The sequence below is a fragment of the Accipiter gentilis genome, chromosome 17, assembly GCF_929443795.1.
Source record: "Accipiter gentilis chromosome 17, bAccGen1.1, whole genome shotgun sequence".
In the NCBI taxonomy this organism is placed as follows: domain Eukaryota; kingdom Metazoa; phylum Chordata; class Aves; order Accipitriformes; family Accipitridae; genus Astur; species Astur gentilis.
The window spans coordinates 3,511,821-3,530,049 of record NC_064896.1 but is presented as its reverse complement, the minus strand read 5'-3'; the positions used below and the strand labels follow the sequence as shown (position 1 = coordinate 3,530,049).

The 18,229-nt window shown below is 52.7% G+C and overlaps 3 protein-coding genes across 5 annotated transcripts; all 3 read left to right on the top strand.

Moving 5' to 3' along the window:
• The first annotated feature begins 570 nt into the window (after window positions 1–570).
• FUCA1 (alpha-L-fucosidase 1) lies at window positions 571–7,359 on the top strand. The gene is made up of 8 exons (XM_049820451.1): window positions 571–940; window positions 1,709–1,843; window positions 2,064–2,201; window positions 2,881–2,986; window positions 3,426–3,626; window positions 3,840–4,030; window positions 4,852–4,951; window positions 5,636–7,359. The coding sequence occupies exons 1-8, from the start codon at window positions 597–599 to the stop codon at window positions 5,774–5,776; spliced, it is 1,356 nt and encodes a 451-aa protein (XP_049676408.1). The 5' UTR covers window positions 571–596; the 3' UTR covers window positions 5,777–7,359.
• A 93-nt stretch (window positions 7,360–7,452) lies between these two features.
• Window positions 7,453–12,472, top strand: HMGCL (3-hydroxy-3-methylglutaryl-CoA lyase). Of its 3 annotated transcripts, none has more exons than XM_049820449.1 (9): window positions 7,453–7,518; window positions 7,885–7,971; window positions 8,209–8,316; window positions 8,739–8,834; window positions 9,367–9,515; window positions 10,135–10,198; window positions 10,574–10,762; window positions 10,881–11,006; window positions 11,381–12,472. In XM_049820449.1, exons 1-9 carry the CDS (start codon window positions 7,468–7,470, stop codon window positions 11,480–11,482), a joined length of 972 nt encoding a protein of 323 aa, XP_049676406.1. In that variant the 5' UTR covers window positions 7,453–7,467; the 3' UTR covers window positions 11,483–12,472. The 3 variants fall into 3 exon arrangements, with proteins under 3 accessions (XP_049676406.1, XP_049676404.1, XP_049676405.1); XM_049820448.1 differs by lacking the exon at window positions 7,453–7,518 and adding an exon at window positions 7,743–7,816; XM_049820447.1 differs by lacking the exon at window positions 7,453–7,518 and having other exon boundaries at window positions 7,645–7,971.
• A 266-nt stretch (window positions 12,473–12,738) lies between these two features.
• On the top strand, window positions 12,739–18,098 carry GALE (UDP-galactose-4-epimerase). Its single transcript, XM_049820252.1, has 11 exons — window positions 12,739–12,867; window positions 14,480–14,606; window positions 14,712–14,827; window positions 15,113–15,226; window positions 15,489–15,665; window positions 15,797–15,910; window positions 15,997–16,063; window positions 16,183–16,268; window positions 16,418–16,495; window positions 16,712–16,826; window positions 16,914–18,098. Exons 2-11 carry the CDS (start codon window positions 14,486–14,488, stop codon window positions 16,967–16,969), a joined length of 1,044 nt encoding a protein of 347 aa, XP_049676209.1. The 5' UTR covers window positions 12,739–12,867; window positions 14,480–14,485; the 3' UTR covers window positions 16,970–18,098.
• Window positions 18,099–18,229: the final 131 nt, after the last annotated feature.

Genomic DNA, 18,229 nt, shown 5'->3' with positions numbered 1-18,229 from the left:
AGGCACTTGATAGGGTTGGGTTTTTTTCAAATTACACAAACACAGCAGCTTTAGCTGCAAAACATGCAAGGAGACCAAAGTGGGACAGGGCCCTTTGCCAGCGCCCTGGAGAGCAGCAGGGCTTCTGCCGGCTCCCGAAACGCCTCTGACGGGGATGAGCCTGGCTGGGCTGCCAGCTGCACGGCCACGAGGCCCTTGGACTTTGCCCTGTTTCCCCAGAGGATGCACCCGGCCTTCACGTGCGGGTTGTGGAGCCAGGGCCTGGGCCTGCTCTGGCTGCAGAGGAGGCCCAGGGGGAGAGGGGGGTCTCATGGAGGCCAAGCCGCCATGGGGTCAATGCCATGGGGTCAAGGCCATGGGGTCCCTCCTGGCTCCTCAAGGGGTGGACACAGAGGCTCAAAATCGCAGGAAGAGGCACGCAGGCGGCTACAGTGCAGCAGAACCAGGCTGGGTGGGAGGAATGAGGCCGCCAGCCCCGCTACCAGGCGGACCGCAGCCTCGAACCGGTGGCTCCACCGCGGCGCCTCGCCGTTTGCCTCGGTAGCCATGGCGGCGCCGTTGCCTCGGTAGCCGTGGCGCTGACGTCACGCGGCAGCATGGCGGCCGCCGGCCTGCTCTGGCTGGCGGTCGCGTTGGGGCCGGTGTTGGCCGCGTCGCGCTACCGCCCGGACTGGGCCAGCCTGGACGCGAGGCCGCTGCCTGCCTGGTTCGACCAGGCCAAGGTGGGGGTGTTTTTGCACTGGGGGGTGTTCTCCGTCCCGGCCTGGGGTTCCGAGTGGTTCTGGTGGCACTGGCAGGGCGAGCACCGCGCCGACTACGAGCGCTTCGTACAGCGCCGGTACCCCCCCGACACCGCCTACACGGACTTCGCGCCCCGCTTCACCGCCCACGACTTCCAGCCCCGCGAGTGGGCACAGCTCTTCCAGCGGGCTGGCGCCAGGTCAGCTTCAGGTGCTGGCGGGGAGGGGGGGTGGAGGTATTGGGGTCCCTGAGGGGATGGAGGGGTGGTCTGGGGGGTCCCTGAGGAGATAGAGGGGTGGTCTGTGGGGTCCCTGAGGGGACAGAGGGTCCCTGAGGGGATGGAGGGGTGGTCTGTGGGGTCCCTGAGGGGACAGAGGGTCCCTGAGGGGATGGAGGGGTGGTCTGTGGGGTCCCTGAGGGGACAGAGGGTCCCTGAGGGGATGAGTGCCGTGCACAGGGGTCCCTGAGGGGATGGGGGGAGCCATTTCTGGGGATCTGTGAGGGAATGGGGGACCGTGGTCACCGAGCAGATGGAGGAGCCGTGTCTGGGGGTCCCTGAGGGGATAGAAAGGCCACAAGAGGATGGGGGGGCTGTGCCTGGGGTCCCCAAGAGGATGCAGGCATCCCTGAGGGGATGGAAGGGCCAAATCTGAGGACCTCTGAGGGACTGGGGGTCCCTGACCAGTGCTGTAGATCCCTGAGGGGTCATGCCCAGGGTGCTGAGGAGATGGCGGGTGTTGCTACTTCCTAAGCCTCGACTGTTCATTCTTTTCCAGCATTAAAATTCATTAAAAGCCTCTATTATTATTGTAGTTCCTTCTAAATTTAAAGGGTAATGAAAGAGGGCTCCTCACAGCATGGTTATTCAGTCCCTTGCTTTTTTTAGTGACTGGGTTTGCCAGTGAGGCTGGAGAGTATCTTAGGTAGTTCCTTTGTCTTCCTGGTCAAGTACTTTTTTTTCCCTCAGGTACGTGGTGCTGACCACAAAGCATCATGAAGGCTTCACCAACTGGGGGTCACCCGTGTCCTGGAACTGGAATTCTCTGGATACGGGGCCGCACCGAGATCTTGTAGGAGAGCTGGGACAAGCCCTCAGGGAGAGGTATGGCACTGCCAAATTGCTGTTCCTTTCATCTGTGTGCATTAAATTCTCCTGGCTGTTCTTGACAAACAGCGGAAAACGATGAGTTTAGTATGAAGAAAGCAGTGCTTGCAGAGTCATGAAATCTTCTGTGAAATAATAATGCCAGTAATCTAATCTGCCACTGGTTCTTAATCCCTACTGCCAGCGTAACTCTTTCCTCTGTGTTTTCTATCCTCAGCAACATACGCTATGGACTGTATCATTCTCTGTTAGAGTGGTTTAATCCACTCTATCTAGCTGACAAAGAAAGTGGCTTCAAGACCCAGAACTTCGTTTTAAAGAAGACCATGCCAGAACTTTATGATCTTGTCTTAAAGTAAGAGCTGCAAACAGTTAGGAAGAAAAACAATTCCTGGTTTCATTACTGTAGAGAAAGACGCAAAGTGGGTGCAGAGAAGGGAGATAACAAATGTTAGTTTTTGCCAAGGCAAATCTGTTTACTTATCGGTGATGATTTGCGGTAATTAGAAAAGGGGTTCACATTTGCCCTGCGGACAGTCTAATTTGTAGAATAAGGTAGGGACAAATTTTTCATGCAAGAACAATTCCCTTTAATACTGCCTTTGTGCAGAGTGGCTTTGCAAGTGGAGCAAGCTGCTTAGTATTTAGTAGAGTAGAAGAGCGATTTCACTCTGAATTTACATCCTTGCCTTGCTTCCCCTTGTTGACAAAAATACAAGGCTTGGGCACATGTTGCTCAGAATGGCTGTTGTCCTAGGTCAAGAATGTGCCTCGTAATTGCCTTTGTGATGCAAACTTCTGTTTTTTGGAAGAATTGCATCCTTTCTTGAGCCTTGATCAACACATCATTCTTTGCTGCTGCAAGAACCTCACTTAAAGCTTTGAAGCAGAAAGTGATAGCATAAACCTCCCAGTAATGTCAGGCAATATGAAGAGGAAGTGAAGCTGGAGTCTTCAAGACACAAGAAACACAGTGCTTCCTTTGTGGTAGGAGTAAATAAGCCATTTTGAAATAACATTCATCTCTCTGTTAGATATAAACCAGATTTGATTTGGTCGGATGGAGACTGGGAAGCTCCGGAATCATACTGGAATTCTACCTCTTTCCTTGCCTGGCTTTATAACGATAGTCCTGTCAAGGTATCGCTTTCAGCTATCTCTCATGGCCACTAGCATTTTATGGGTATGGAAGGTCTGGCAGCAGTGAGATATGAATGTGATCAAATCAGAAACCTGCTTGACAGGTGCCAAATGTGCTTTATTCTTTCACAAAAAAACAAGCAGCCTACACTGTGCTCCCATGAGAAGACTATAGTGTCCTTTACAGCACACACGTGGGAGGCTCAGAGGCCAGGAACCTTGTTGCCTCAACTTCTACCTGAGCAAACAGAGAGAGGTTCTCCCAGAGAGGGATTCAGCCTTCCCTGGAGGATCCTCTCTCCCTTTCCATTGATTACACAGGGGGGTTTAGGTGCTTACCTCCTGACTTAGATGCCTTTGCTAACTTAGGAGGGATGAATGCAAGCTGAAAAGTCCAAGATAAAACATTCTCCCTACTGAGCTGAGTTTCTTCTTTCAGGACACTGTTGTTGTTAATGATCGTTGGTGTAATAACTGCTCTTGCCATCATGGAGGCTACTACAATTGTGCTGACAAATACAAGCCAGGGACCCTGCCAGCTCACAAGTGGGAGATGTGCTCCTCCATTGACAAGCTTTCCTGGGGCTATCGAAGCAACATGAACATTGCCGAGTTAATGGATGAAGCAAGTATCATTGAGGTAAGAAATCTGAAATCAAAATAACAGGTGTGGGGGAGTTACTGAGATTTAGAGCTTTCCTTCATCATCCTACTTGCAGAAAGAGTTGTCATGTGTTTCATACAATCAGGCTGGAGTTAAAGGAGCAGCTGATGAGGACAAAGCCCTCCTCAGGTTTCTTTGTTGTCAGAGGTGAAGATAATGCAATTTGTTACCACGGTTTATCTGTCACAGGAGCTAGTACAGACTGTGAGTTTTGGAGGCAACTACCTTCTTAATGTGGGACCTACAAAAGAAGGGGTGATTGTTCCCATCTTCCAAGAAAGACTTCTGGCCCTTGGGAGGTGGCTGGACACTAACGGGGAGGCAATTTATGAATCAAAGCCATGGAGAGTACAGATGGAGAACAGCACAGACACGGTCTGGTAAGGACTCCGTTGCTCAGACCATCTGGGCTGGGACTTCCAGAGCTGATGTTTCTTTCTTATTTGTTCTTAAATTTGGTACATTCTGAAGTGTTGCCATCAGGTGCAGATGGTGTTTAGGTAATATCCTACAATTGGAGTGCTCAGTTACTGCCCTAGAGTGTTACCTAAGGAATATCTTGCTTGAAAGAAGAGAATAACAATCAGGACTTCATCCATCTTGAGTGATTTGAAAAATAAACAACTCTTCCTTTAAAAAAATTTGCAAGCTGCTGCTGTCAGGACTGTTTAAGCTGTGGTCCTGGCTAGTTTGAATGTCACAAATGTCATTCATCTAAACACATACAGTTTGTAAATGTAGCGATATTTGCTTTCAAGCTGTTATATAATAGTAATAGTACTAACAGTACCCAACTGTTAGATTTATACTGACTAAGGCATAGTGAGTTAAGAGCCAGAAATTGCTACAAAATGGAATTATTCTTTTTCCTCAAGTGTGTCCAAGTCTAGAAATGCAGAGCAATTACCAGGATAAGGCAGCGTATCCGCTCTGTTGACCACAAGCTGAGGCAAGGACAGATTGGCAAATGACATTTGCTTTTAGGAAGCATGCACAGACTTTGTTTGGGTTTCATCAGCCAGTGCTGACTGGCTAAATGGTGGGTCCAAAGTGACAGATTTTGGAACGAGGGGAGAGTAGGTGACCCCTGTGTGGTGACAGTGGGCAAGCTGGTGTTGTTGTGCTGTCTGGACAGGTCAAGCTTGTGTCTGGTTCTCTCTGTTATGGGGCTCCTCACCTTGCTGAACTCTTGCTCTCTTAGGTACACTTCTAAGGGACCAGTTGTCTATGCCATCTTTCTCATCTGGCCTCAGGGCAATATTTTGGAGCTGTCCTCACCCACTCCATCCCCAGCGACACAAGTAAGGAACTTGGAAAAAACATAACACGCTCAGAGCCCATCTTGGGCACATGTGGGCTGGGAAGGTCCAACCTGACTTCATTTGGAAACTGAGGAGAGTGTGGAAGTTGTCATCCCGTACTTCTTGTTCTGGGGTGCTCTGGCCTCCCTCCAGATCCTTGCAGCATCCCAGGTTATTCTCCAGGCTTTAGCTTACTGTTGACACAGAACATTGGAGGGGACTTGCCAGGACAGGCTCATAGTCTGCCATAGAATAGGCAGAGACACTTCTCCCCCAGAGTCTTTTGATCCTATTGACACAGGGAGGTGAAGTAAATAACAAGCCTCACACATAGAAGGGATCACTGGTATTGCATCTCAAATTCAAATCAGGTACACTACCCCTGTAATTGTAAGTGACGCAAATGCTAGAGTGCCCTTTGCTCTAAACAAACAGAGGTAAAGCCTTCTCAGTAAAAAAAAAACAAACCACACATAATGAACTACAGTCAAAGGTTTGGCCCCAAAATATCCCATGTATTATCTTTTGTGCACTGTGAGTGATGGGTGGAAATGTGCAGGACTGCTTTGAGTGTGTGGGAAATGCTGTACAGAGACTGCAAACATGTTTTGGGTGTACTGGAGTGTTCAATGAGAAGCACCTGTGTGAGCTACAACTGAGTGTTTCCCCTGCCCTCCTCTGCAGGTGTCGATGTTGGGTTTTGCAGGGACTCTGAAGTGGCAGAAGTCCCCAGGTAAAGGACTGGTCATAACTTTGCCCTACATGCTTCCATCTCCTCTACCTCCTCAGTCTGGCTGGACTATCAAGCTTGAGGGTGTGAAGTGACGTCTGCAGGAGGAAAGCAGCAATTTCCCTCCGCCTTTCTTTTAAATTGAGTCTTAAGAAGATTTTTCATTTATTGTTGAATAAACAGTTTTTCTCCTAAGAGAATCTCACTTCTAATCCCTTTTGCCTGTAAGCAATCTGTAAGATCAGTGGACCTTGTTTAGCAGCAAAGGACTGACCTCTCTGCTCAGCAGTGGGAAGCTGGGACGTCCTTTGCAGTATTCTGCTGGGATGTGACAGCCCATCAGCCAAACATCTACACTTGGAACAAGAAGGTTTTTTGATATAAAGCTGGGCTTCTTGGCCGATGTTACTGCTTTGCTGCTGTGATTACAGGTGATGATGTTGGACAGACTCAGAGTTGGTGGGAGACTGAACAGAGTTAGTACGGGGCAGTTAAGAGGGCCTGCTTCGGGGTGTCAGGCGAGGCCATGTGGCACCTAGGTATTAGTACATGAAGCTGCCAAGAGGATGCGTGTCTGCCAAGGAGGAGATGGACGTGTTAATGGTGAGAGAATTTAGACTGTTAGAGCAGCTCACAGGACGTGGAGCAGCGGGAACTGTGTCCGTGTTCACGTACGTGTCGCCAGCACTGGTGAGGCAGGCTACGCACGGCATCAGGGTCCGCACCTCCCAGGCAGGAGCAGGTCTTGCCACTTCCCTGGCTTAATTACTCATCAAAATTAATGTTGATAACCATTGTGATACTCTTATATGAGGAATCACGAAGCCTTGCATGTGGTGGGCATGTTCTAATGAAGACCAACCGCAGTGCCATCGCAGATTGCTGCATATGATGTATTTGCATAAAAATAGTTCCTTGATAAGATGCATTGTATTACTTCAGGATTGATTGAAACAATTACAATCACATACTTCCATCACGAATAAATATAATGGAAGCTTGTTGTTTGAAGAGGTCTAGAAGAAATCAGCTATAGAAAATAATATTACAAATCCATTAACAAACTTTTATTTATGTTCTGGCGGAGACAGCTATAAGCAGGAGAGTTTTTGTTCTTACGTGAATTTAACAGAGGACCCACAGTTCTGAACTGGACCTCTGACTTCTGCTGTTTCAGTGAAATAAGATTTCCTGTGTTGATGTTGAACTCCTCTCTAAAGGGTTGAACGATATGTACTGAAATGATGGAACTGCGCATAACAGTGTGTGTTTCTGCAGCACAGTTGTTGTGAAGGCCCCACAACGTTGCGTACAGGCTTTATTTTGTCACTGTGCAATGTGGTGCAAGCAAAATTTGCCAGAACGCTTAAGAGTTTAGCACAGGCTAAGCCCCAGGGCTGGGACACGTGCTGAGCTGGTGGTGTAGGAGCTGTTACTCAACGGACAAATAACGATCTGTACTGACGAACCTGTGTGGACTTTGGAGAACTGGCACTGACTGCCAGAGACCCACTTACTCACGGGAGCATCACCCCTGGCTTCGGTGACGACGCTGTTACGAACACAGAGGGGGAGAAAAAAAAAAAAATAGAAAAAAAAAAAGGGACAACGGAGCGATGGCCTTTTTGTCTCCCAGCCCCATCACGCTGGTAACCTCTGGTGCGTGGAGGGGTCCCATCCAAAACAAACACGCCGTGTTTATTTAGCGGCACGAGCCAGCCGAAAAGCCATCCTATAAGTAGGCGGCCCCCGGAGCGACCGGGCAGTGCCGGTGTCGGAGGGAAACATGCCACAGTGCGATACGGGATCGCTGTCGCTGGACGGCCCGCGGGGACAGGTACGGGTCGGGGTTTCTCTCTCGTAACCCCGATCGGCGGCTCGGGAGCGGGCAGCGAGGGCGTTTCGCAGCCGGAGAGGACGGGGACGGGGCTCCGCTGCTCCGGCTCCGAGCGTGGGGCGATCCCGGCTCCACGTGGAGATGGCGGTAGCGCCGTTGTCATGTGACCATGAAGCCACCCACCCACCCCCGCGCCTTCTCGGGTCACGTGTGGAGGGCGGGGGTGGTCACGTGAGAGCGGACCAAGATGGTGGCGGCGCGGCGGCTGCTGCCGCGCTGGGCGGTAACGCTGCGGCCGGTGAGCGGGGCCGGGGCCGGGGCTCGGGGGGGTTCGGAGCTCGGCTGACGTTCTCCCTCTGTCCCCAGGTGAGCGCCGCGGCGGCGGCCGGAGCCTTCCCGAAGCGTGTGAAGGTGGTGGAGGTGGGGCCGCGCGACGGGCTGCAGAACGAGAAGGTACGGGCGGGCCTGGGAGCCCTCAGCCCTTCCCGGTCCCTCTCTGAGGGGGGTTTCTCTAACCAGATACCCGTGAGGTGCCGTTCTGCCCCACTGACAGGGTCGTGGGTTTGTTGTTCGGTTTTTTTTAAACACCGCTTTTTGATGTTGAAAGCTGGGGGGGGGTGTGTGTGCAGTGGTGGAAAAGTTTCTTGTCGAAACAATAACTTCAGGTCGTTTTTCTTTGCTTTTTCTTAGAATGTTGTACCGACACCAGTGAAAATCAACTTAATCAATATGCTGTCAGAGACAGGGCTTCCAGTTATAGAGGCCACCAGCTTTGTTTCCCCCAAATGGGTTCCTCAGGTCAGTATTCAAATGGGATTTACCATTGTATGTTATAAAAATGCTTAATAATAGATAGTAATCCAGTGAAAAGATTCTGCTGGCTCCAAAATCCTTGTTACTGTGGCTTGCAACTGGGCAAGAAGCACCAAAGCCAAATAAAAGAGCTTGCAACATCCCAGGCATTCCCTTTGGACCTGGCAAAAGAGCAAGTGTGCAGCCCAAATACAAACAGCTGGTTGTGCACGTGTTGCCGTTGGCTTGGCTGGGCGACTGAACTATGATCCTTCGCAGGGCGCAATGCTGCTTGCTCTTTAGAGGCCCATTTCTCTTATTCCTAAATATTTCTGTTCCCATTATAAAAAGGAATTTTAAAAATAAGTTTAGAATTTGCAGAAGTGGATGTTGTCACCCTTAGAAACCTTTCCTTGTTTACTTTGCAGATGGCTGACCATACTGAAGTCATGCGAGGAATTAATAAGTTGCCTGGTATAAGTTATCCTGTGCTGACCCCTAATCTGAAAGGATTTCAGGCAGCGGTAAGAGATGGCAGCATCTGAATGCTCACGGTGCCTCATGTGCAGGGTTGCCTACAAAGGAACGTTTAAATAGTGGTTAAGGGTGGGAAATGCAACTTCATTCTGGCAGGCAGCAGTCTCATCTTGTCGTTCCTTTCCAAGGGATTGTTTTGTTGGGGAAAGAGAAATCTGTTGTTTGTAATAGAAAACACCTTGATACATTTTCTATTATTTAAAAAAAAAAAAAAGTAATCTATTTTAATTGACAGTGATGCTTTCAGTCTTACCTGCATGCCCCACAGCTCTCCTGACTCCATCCAGCAGATGTAGCTTTACTGCTGCATCTGTAACTTTACACTTTGTTTGAAGACAAACTTGCATGTGTCATCACGTTTTTGCTGTAGAATGAATTGAGAAAAGAATGGGGTTGTTTAGGGAAAAATTGGTAAAAAAAATATTTTTTACAAAATAAGAGAACTGTACTCATGGTTGTGCTTGTCACTTCCCTTGCAAGAGAAATCAGCTTGCTTTAATTTATATTTTCTGTTGGCAGGTGGCAGCAGGGGCCAAAGAAGTGGCAATCTTTGGAGCAGCATCTGAGCTTTTCACTAAGAAGAACATCAACTGTTCCATAGATGAGAGTTTGGAGAGATTCAGTGAAGTGATGACTGCAGCAAGAGCAGCCAGCATTCCTGTCCGGGGGTAAGAAGTTCCTGCTGCGAACTTTGCATCGAGTAGGTCATGTGGAGAGGTGTGACTGCTTGAGTTTATCTCTTTGGAGTCCAGGCCGTACAGCGCTGGGGAGTGGGATTTCTTTTAAACATTAGCTTTTTTTGGGGGGTGTCTCTCTACCTGGACGGTAGCAAGCAGTTGTGAGCTCAGCGCATTGAGAAGCGTTAATTTGGAAACACCACCACACTAACAGAGTTTCAGATGCTGGCTTGGTGCAAAGCCTGTAGCACTCATGACAGTTTACACTCTTCCATTTGGATTCACCCTTTATGTAATTATTCTTTCTTCAGCCTTACCAAATGGTCCAAATTAATACTAGCTTCTTGGCAGACATTCTGCATGGAATTGCGTAGATCCACAAACCCAGCAGTCGTGTGTACTCTTGTCTTGGCAAATTTTTCATGTCCATGGAAGAAGTAATTGTTGAGTAGTTAATTACATAAGCTTCGTCCACACGACTGATTTTTAGAATATGAAATTAATTCTTCCATTGTATAGAACATGCAAGGTGCAGCACAAGTCCTGACTAATTTGGCCATGATCTTGCTTCAGTTCTCTAGCTAAAAGTACATATTTTTTTAAACCATAGATACGTGTCCTGTGTCCTTGGATGTCCCTATGAAGGGAAGATTTCTACAGCTAAAGTTGCAGAGGTGAGTTCATCATAAATATAACCAGAATTTCTGAGAGGTTTTTGCCTCCCTTTTGTGGATGTGAATTGGGCACTGGGGGCTGGAGGATGTGTCAAACCATTTAACCAAAGACAGAGGGAAGACTGGGGAAGGTTATGGCTAGCTGCCACCCCAGGGGGGAGGGAAGACTGAGTCTAGCTGCAATGGACAGGGGAATTCAGGGAGGTGTGGGGACCTGGAGATTTTTGATCTTGGAGAAGAGTCTCCTGGCTGTTGTCCCCATGGCTGTTGTGCTCCAGGGAAGCATGCACTGATTCCTCTGTATGGCAGGTCTCCAGCTCTGGGGAAGGGAATGGCAAAGCTGCCTTTTCAGTAAGCATCTCGGCTTTTGGACAGGTCTCAAAGAAGATGTACTCGATGGGATGCTACGAGATTTCCCTGGGTGACACCATTGGTATTGGAACCCCAGGGAGCATGAAGGAGATGCTGACAGCAGTCATGAAAGAGGTGCCAGTTGGGGCTCTTGCTGTTCACTGCCATGATACCTACGGGCAAGCTCTTGCCAACATCTTGGTAGCACTTCAGGTAAGGTTCTTGCTTTCCTTGAGGTTTTTTTGGTGCTTACTTGTGAACCATAGATTTGAGGAGCAGGACCACAGTTTGTCCTTTAAGAGGAGTTTACTGATAGTGGGTTTGTTTGCAGATGGGTGTGAGTGTGGTTGATGCTTCCGTCGCTGGCCTTGGAGGCTGCCCCTACGCCCAAGGAGCATCAGGAAATGTTGCTACAGAGGACTTGGTGTACATGCTGAATGGCCTGGGGATCCACACGGTAAGCGCAAGCAGCTTTTGCCTGGAGCAGCTGAGCCTCCCACACAATAGCTCTGTTTGGGCCCAGGGAGCCTAAGCATAGTGGGTACAGCTGGAAGATCACTCTGGGTCAGCCAGGCTGTGCCTGGGGGCCTTGTCTTGCCATGCTAATCCCACCCCCACCTGCCTGGAGCATTTCCTTCTCTCCCTTTTTCAGCGCTCTGTGATTTGTCTCACAATGACACTAGTGAGCAGCAGGCACTGAGGGCCTCGTTAATGTACCTTTAAAGGCTCCCTCACCCCCTGCTAGTCTTTCCCAGTGATGCCAGTTGTTAGTGGGCGGCTTTATGTGGTAGAACCAGTACTAAGGCATGTCGTATCTTTTTTCCTGTGAAGGGTGTAGATCTGCAGAAGCTGATGGACACGGGCACATTTATTTGCAATGCTCTCAACAGACGAACCAATTCCAAAGTGTCCCAGGCATCTTGCAGACTGTGATACTGAATCGCGTTTCTCCTTGGATTAAGAAGAAAGCAAGGATCCGGCGTTGGCCGTGTTTCCCCTCTGTTCTGCTGCCTCTGATCTTCAGTGCTCCTTCCAGGCTCAGCGCTTGAGAGGAAATGCATAATCCACCAGAATCTATAAAGAAATGAAAAAAACAAGAAGACTATATTCAACCTTGAAGGTGTTAGCCACTTGCCTTAGAGAAGGGAGGACGTGGGTGGGCTGAGGGAGAAGTAGCGGCTGCAACACTTGCCTTCTCGCAGAGAGCTGCCGTCTTTGGCACCAGCTCAGAACAGTGTCCGATAACTTCTGCCTTGAGAGTGTGTTGCCATAAACTCCCAGCAGAGGATAAACCACAGCTTTTCCAGTTAGAGCTCTTCTCTAGGTCAGGCTTGACCCTTCTTCCTTTCTCTCTCCTCACTACAAATGTTAAGACTGAAATCGAAAGTCTCCCCTTTGTCATTCACGTGTCAAGGGGCAACCTTGGACCTTCTGTCTTAGCGTCTAGGGGTTGTAATAACGGACTGTATCTGTTGTAAGATACTTTTAAATACTAGGAGTAATAATCACATTATTTAACGTTCTAAACTATTAGAAATTTGGTTTAACTAAACCCATTAAAGAGCCTTTGCTGCTCGTTGGGTTCCAAGTGCCTCTTCTACCAGCACTCAATGTGGAAACGCTGCACCATCGTGGGCTGTGGCCGATCCCCTGAGAGCATACGGCGTGGAACACGCTGATTCTGTACGCACGTGTACTCCTCATGGTAAACAGGTCCTAGGGAAGTCTCCCCCAGTCTTCTATTTAAAATAATTTATTTAATAGTTTATTTGTGAGACCAGAGACAAGTGCAGAGACCTTGTAGCTGTGTGCTGCACCTTTCTCTGACCTTCCCAGCGTGCTGCATACGGGACCGTTCCTCCGGGTGTCTTCGCATCACTTCAATAAGCTGTAACACTTAAATAAACCGTAACACTGAAATAAGCTGCATTCGGTGAATAAATCGGTAGGTTTCAGCCTGGGGCTCGGCGCCCTCCTCCCGCCGATAGGGGGCGCTGCGCGATCGGCTGCTCACTGCCCCTCCCCGCGGGGCGGTGTGGCCACGCCCTCTCTCCCCGGCGCGCCAATGGCCGTCGTCCTTCTACGCTACTCCCCGCCCCGGGGGAGGAGGCGTGGCGACGGCACTCCGCGCATGCGCTCCCCACGGGTTTTTTTTGTTCCCTCTGCCGCCCCGTAGCAGGAGCGGCGGTGACACGTTTCCATGGGAGAGCGGTGCGCGTGGCACCGCGGGGGGCGGGGAGCGCGGCCGGGCCTTAAAGGGGCCGCACCCGGCGCAGAGGCAGAGCGAGTGCGGCGGCGGGAGGCGGCTGGAGCGGCGGGTGAGCGGCCGGGGGGTACGGGCGGGGCGGGGGGCGAGCGGAGGGACATGCTGCTGTGCTTGGCTGTGCCCTCCTTCAGCAGGGAGATTCCCCACCCCGGGCCCCTGAGGTAAAATCCAGCCCCTGAGGTAACCCCGGACCCCTGAGATAAAATCCAGCCTCTGAGGTAAATCCAGCCCCTGAGGTAACCTGGGATCCCTGAGGTAAAATGCAGCCCCTGAGGTAACCTGGGATCCCTGAGGTGAATGCAGCCCCTGAGGTAACCCCGAACCCCTGAGGTGAATGCAGCCCCTGAGGTAACCCCGAACCCCTGAGGTGAATCCAGCCCCTGAGGTAACCCCGAACCCCTGAGGTGAATCCAGCCCCTGAGGTAACCCCGAACCCCTGAGGTGAATCCAGCCCCTGAGGTAACCCTGGGCCCCTGAGGTAAATCCAGCCCCTGAGGTACATTCAGCCCCTCTGGGGCCCCCCAGCCCCACAGGGACCTCCGGTCCTGGCCCCTCAGGTAAGTCCTGGACCCGAACCCAGCCTCCCAGGCGATGCACAGCCCCTCAGAAGACCCCCGGACCCACATGCAGCCCTAGTCCCAGCTCCTCAGGTAACTCCCAGCCCCAAGCTCAGACCCATGGGTATCCCTGGCCCTGCAGGTAACACTGTCCCACATCCACACCCTGTCCCGTAGGCCCCTGCCCTGTCCTGCTGCCTGGTCACCTGCCTGGCGAAAAGCAGCATTATTTTGGCTTTTCGGCCCTTGCCTGCCTGGCTCAGGCTCTGTCTTCCCCTGGAGCTGCCCTCCCTGGCTGCCAGAGGAGCTCTGGGGCCAGCAGCAGACACAAGACAGGGCAGTTTAGGGGTTTCAGTTGGGTGGTTTTAAGCCTGAGACATAGCTCTGAGAGTGACTAAAGTCACCCAGGGAGGAAACTTACCCTGCGCTGCCTCCACATGCCTTGGTAATAAAGTGGATTCTCCCTTCTTCCCACTGGGCAGGAGCTGCTCTTCAGTTCCAAGGGGTGGGGGCTTTCTTGCAGGTTATTTTCCAGGTTTCCACTCTGTATGCCCTGTAATGTCCCTGTAATCTGCAGTGACCCAGTGCCCACCTTCCTGGGAAGCAGGGGTGGAACAGGGCCAGCACTGGGAAGGGAGGCTGGAGGGAGTGGTGGGACTGTTGTAAAGAGGGGATTTCAGAGCTGGAGAAAAAAAGGGGGAATAGGTGGAAAAGGGCAGAGCTGATATACCCCTGTGGAGACCACCCAAATTAATACCGTTAAATGATTCCCTGCCCTTGTGCTATGGGGTGAATTAGCCTGAGGGATTTGTGCTGTAGGATATGGGTGACACCAGGACCTTGACTGGATTTAACAGGAAGAACAAGGGGTTTTCCCCAGTATGTGACAAGTGTCAGATAAACCCTCCCTGTCCGGAAGGTGTGAACCACATTGGCAGGGTGTGCTACAACCTGCCCAGCCCATTCCTCTCCGGATGTCATGCCAAGCGAAGGGAGTGCCTAGAGGCAGTGCTGACGTGACAGTGTCCAAGTCCTGCCTGCCCCTTCCCTCCCAGGCCCCTGACTGCTTCACACAGTGCTCTGCACTGAAGGGCTTTCCTCCCCCAGGGAGCCATGGCAGAGAAGATCCTGGTGACTGGTGGAGCTGGCTACATTGGCAGTCACTGTGTGCTGGAGCTGGCGGAGGCTGGCTATGTCCCTGTGGTCATAGACAACTTTCACAATGCCATCCGAGGTACAGAGAGCCTTCATTCCCTTCCTGTACAAGGGGCTCGACCCCTCTCAGCCTGTGCCGGGACCTCTAGCTATCCCAGTGCTTCATCCCCTCCCATCTCCCCAGGGGCAGATGCACTCCCTGAGAGCCTCCAGCGTGTGCAGCAGATTGTGCACCAGCCCATCCTCTTCCAGGAGCTGGATATCACCAATGAGGCAGCGCTGCAGGAGCTCTTCAGTAAGGTAAGAGCAAGAGCTACAGTGCTCCAAGGTGGCTTTGTGGGCTCTGAGGGGTGAGAGGGGTTTGTGCTGGGGGTGGGAGCCAGGAGGGAAATGTGGACTGGGCAGGAGCTGAGCGAGGAAGACAGTGCTGAGGAAACCCTGTGACCAGTGAATGTTCCTCTGGGCCATGGAAACTACGTGGGCTGACTGAATGAAACTCCTGGGGAGACTTCTGACTGGTTTCTGCCTGGAGCTTCTGTCTCCTATTGCCATGGCACTAACGCCGAGCTCTTTCTCCCTCTGCAGCACCGTTTCTCAGCCGTGATGCACTTTGCGGGGCTGAAGGCAGTGGGAGAGTCTGTGCAGAAGCCCCTGGAGTACTACAGGGTGAACCTCACTGGGACCATCCGGCTGCTGGAGGTGAGCGGAGCTGGGAGGGCAGTGTGTGGTGCTCAAGGCCACACGGGTGCTGGGTGACTGGTGCTGGGTGTGATCCTACTCTGGGGTGGCTGTGCTGGCTGGCAGCCTGGTCCCTGTGGTGCTCCCTGTGCCTGGGCCCTGTCCCAGGGGTGTAATGGTGCCTGCATGGTGGGAGCTGCTGCATGCAGAGGTCTGAGCTGTGCGGCTGAGCTGGAGGGTGCGGATCTTGCTGGCTCAGTGGCAGCTGGTCCTTGCTCCCCAGACCATGAAAGCCCACGGTGTGAGGAACATCGTGTTCAGCAGCTCTGCCACCGTCTACGGAGACCCCAAGTACCTGCCCCTGGATGAGAACCACCCAGTTGGAGGCTGCACCAACCCCTATGGCAAATCCAAGTTCTTCATTGAGGAGATGATTCGAGACCTCTGCAAAGCGGAGAGGGTGAGGAGCTGCCCAAAAGCACGCAGGGCTGGAAACTGAGGTCTTTTCCCACTGGAGCGTGCTGGGGTGACCAGGCAGCACTGTGCAGCACTACACCCTCCCCAGGCAGCCACGTTTGTGTGTGTCCCCAGGACTGGAATGCCGTTCTCCTGCGCTATTTCAACCCCATTGGTGCCCACGAGTCAGGCATGATCGGAGAAGATCCTCAGGGGATCCCGAACAACCTCATGCCCTACGTGGCACAGGTACCACCCTGCTGCAGCCTTTGAGGACCCCCCGGCTTGCAGTGCCTTTGCGGGGCATGGGCTGATGGGGGTCTCCCTGTGTTCAGGTGGCGGTGGGGCGCCGGGAATTCCTCAGTGTGTTTGGGAACGACTACAAGACAGATGATGGAACAGGTACATCGCAGAATGGGTGGAGCAGAGACACCCCATCCCCTGGGGCAGCTGTTGCAGCTCCTCAGCCTGGCTGCACCCTGGACAGGAGGGCTTTGCACTCACCCTCTGTATCCCCACAGGTGTCAGGGATTACATCCATGTTGTGGATTTGGCCAAGGGCCATATCGCTGCTTTGAAGAAGCTCAAGGAGAACTGCGGCTGCAAGGTACCAAGGGAGCCGTTGTCTGGGGTGCCGTCAGCCCTGCTGCGGCTGGGCCAGGGCTGGGCTTTCACAGCCCTAGGGGAGCTAAAAAGGGGCCTGGCCCTTCTCCCCTTCCAGAAGAAGCTGATCTATGTCCCTTATCCTCCTCCCAGATCTACAATCTGGGTACAGGCACCGGTTATTCCGTCCTGCAGATGGTCCAGGCCATGGAGAAAGCTTCGGGGAGGGAGGTAAGGTCTGACTCAGAGCCTGCAGGGCCACCGGCACAGAGCCAGCTGCTCCCACATGCTTCCCTTCGCCACCCCAAGCCATCACTGCCGCAGCAGCCCCTGTGCCTGTGTCTGTGGCAGCCACTGGCACCGTTCCCTCAGCTCCTGGGCCTAAGACAAGTCCCCTCTGCTGGGCCCCAGGAACCCTCAGACCCCACGGTGCTGCTTTCCCTGCAGATCAAGTACAAGATCACGGGCCGGCGGGAGGGAGATGTGGCCTCCTGCTACGCCAACCCAGCACTGGCCGAGCGTGAGCTGGGCTGGAAAGCTGCCTTTGGCCTGGACAAGATGTGTAAGAGCATCCCCTTCCCCAGCACGCTGTATGCTGTTGGCTGCCAGCCTCCTGGCCCACCCCTCACCGCCGTTCTCCCTGTTGCAGGTGAGGACCTGTGGCGGTGGCAGCTGCAGAATCCCACAGGCTTCAGCAAGAACTGAGCTGTGGCCCAAGGGCTTGCCTGGCTGCTGTGGGTTGCTCTGGGCCAGCTCTGCCTGCCTCCCCAGCGAGACTGTGATCATCCTGGGTGCAGTTCCAGCTCCCCCTCCTGCCTCTTGTGTGGGGCAGGAAGGCAGGAGCATCCCCAGCCTCTCTACTTCCCATCCTCATTCCCCCAGGTCCTTTGCATCTCATAGAGCAGAAACACAAGGAAGAACAGAGCTGGGGCCCAGCTTTGGCACCCAGGGCACAAAACTTCCTTGTGGGAATGCACAGGGGCTGGTGCCAGCCCCAGCAGGGAGAAGGCGCTTGGCTGCACCCTGCAGCTGCTCTCAGAGCTGCTCCTGGGCCTTCCCTGTGCCCTGGGAAGTGGCCACCTCCAGCACCCAAACAAGCGAGTCCTGTTGAGCCCAAATTGCAGATGAAACCACCATTCCGTGCTGCACCCAGCCCCCAACCTGCCCAGCTTGGGGAGCAGGGGCGGTTCCCAGTCTTGGTGGGGGAAAGCCGGGGCACACACTGCCCCCTGCCCTGGGCAGGGAGAGGGCTGCTGAGCTGCTGAGCACCTACCTCATGGCCTCAGGCCCCAGGAACCCCCAGACCCCCACACTCCTGCAGGGACCAGTCACATCCTGAGGCCACCATGGCTCATTTCCCCAGCCCAGATCCCCAGGGCAAAGGCCCTAATGGGTGCCAAGGGCTTCCCCCCCACACCCCTTTTCCCCTGCACCCCCCCCCAGCATGGTTTTGGGGACCAAGTCTCACCTACATATTCCTGCCGAGCCAGAGTTGCTCCTGCCCATGGCTGTGCCAGCCCTGGGCATGGCCAGCCTCGCCAGGCTGCATGCAGCCCTTCTCCACCGCTGCCATTAGATTTGGCTGGTGCCTGGTTTTGCTTCCATGTTGCCTGTGGCAGCCGCTTCCATAATCACGTTGCCAAAGGCTTCCCGGGAGAAAGCTCTGCTCAGCTGTCAAATACTGGTCCTATTTATTGCTGGCAGTTCTAACGGCTTCATTAGGCAGTGATGACGCAGTCAGCCCAGTTTGCTGTCAGTTGGATTAATAACTTATGCTACTAAATTATGAATTGAGCTTTTGATTTGTTTTTAAATAAACTTTCTTACTTTCTAAGTGGCAGCTCTGTTCTGCTTCCACTCAGCCAGAGCTGCTGCCCCTGGGGCCTCGTGCTAATCTGCTCCCCCCGAACCTCCGTTACAGAGGTGCTGACGGCGCTTCCTGCCCGGCCACGAATGATGCCAACT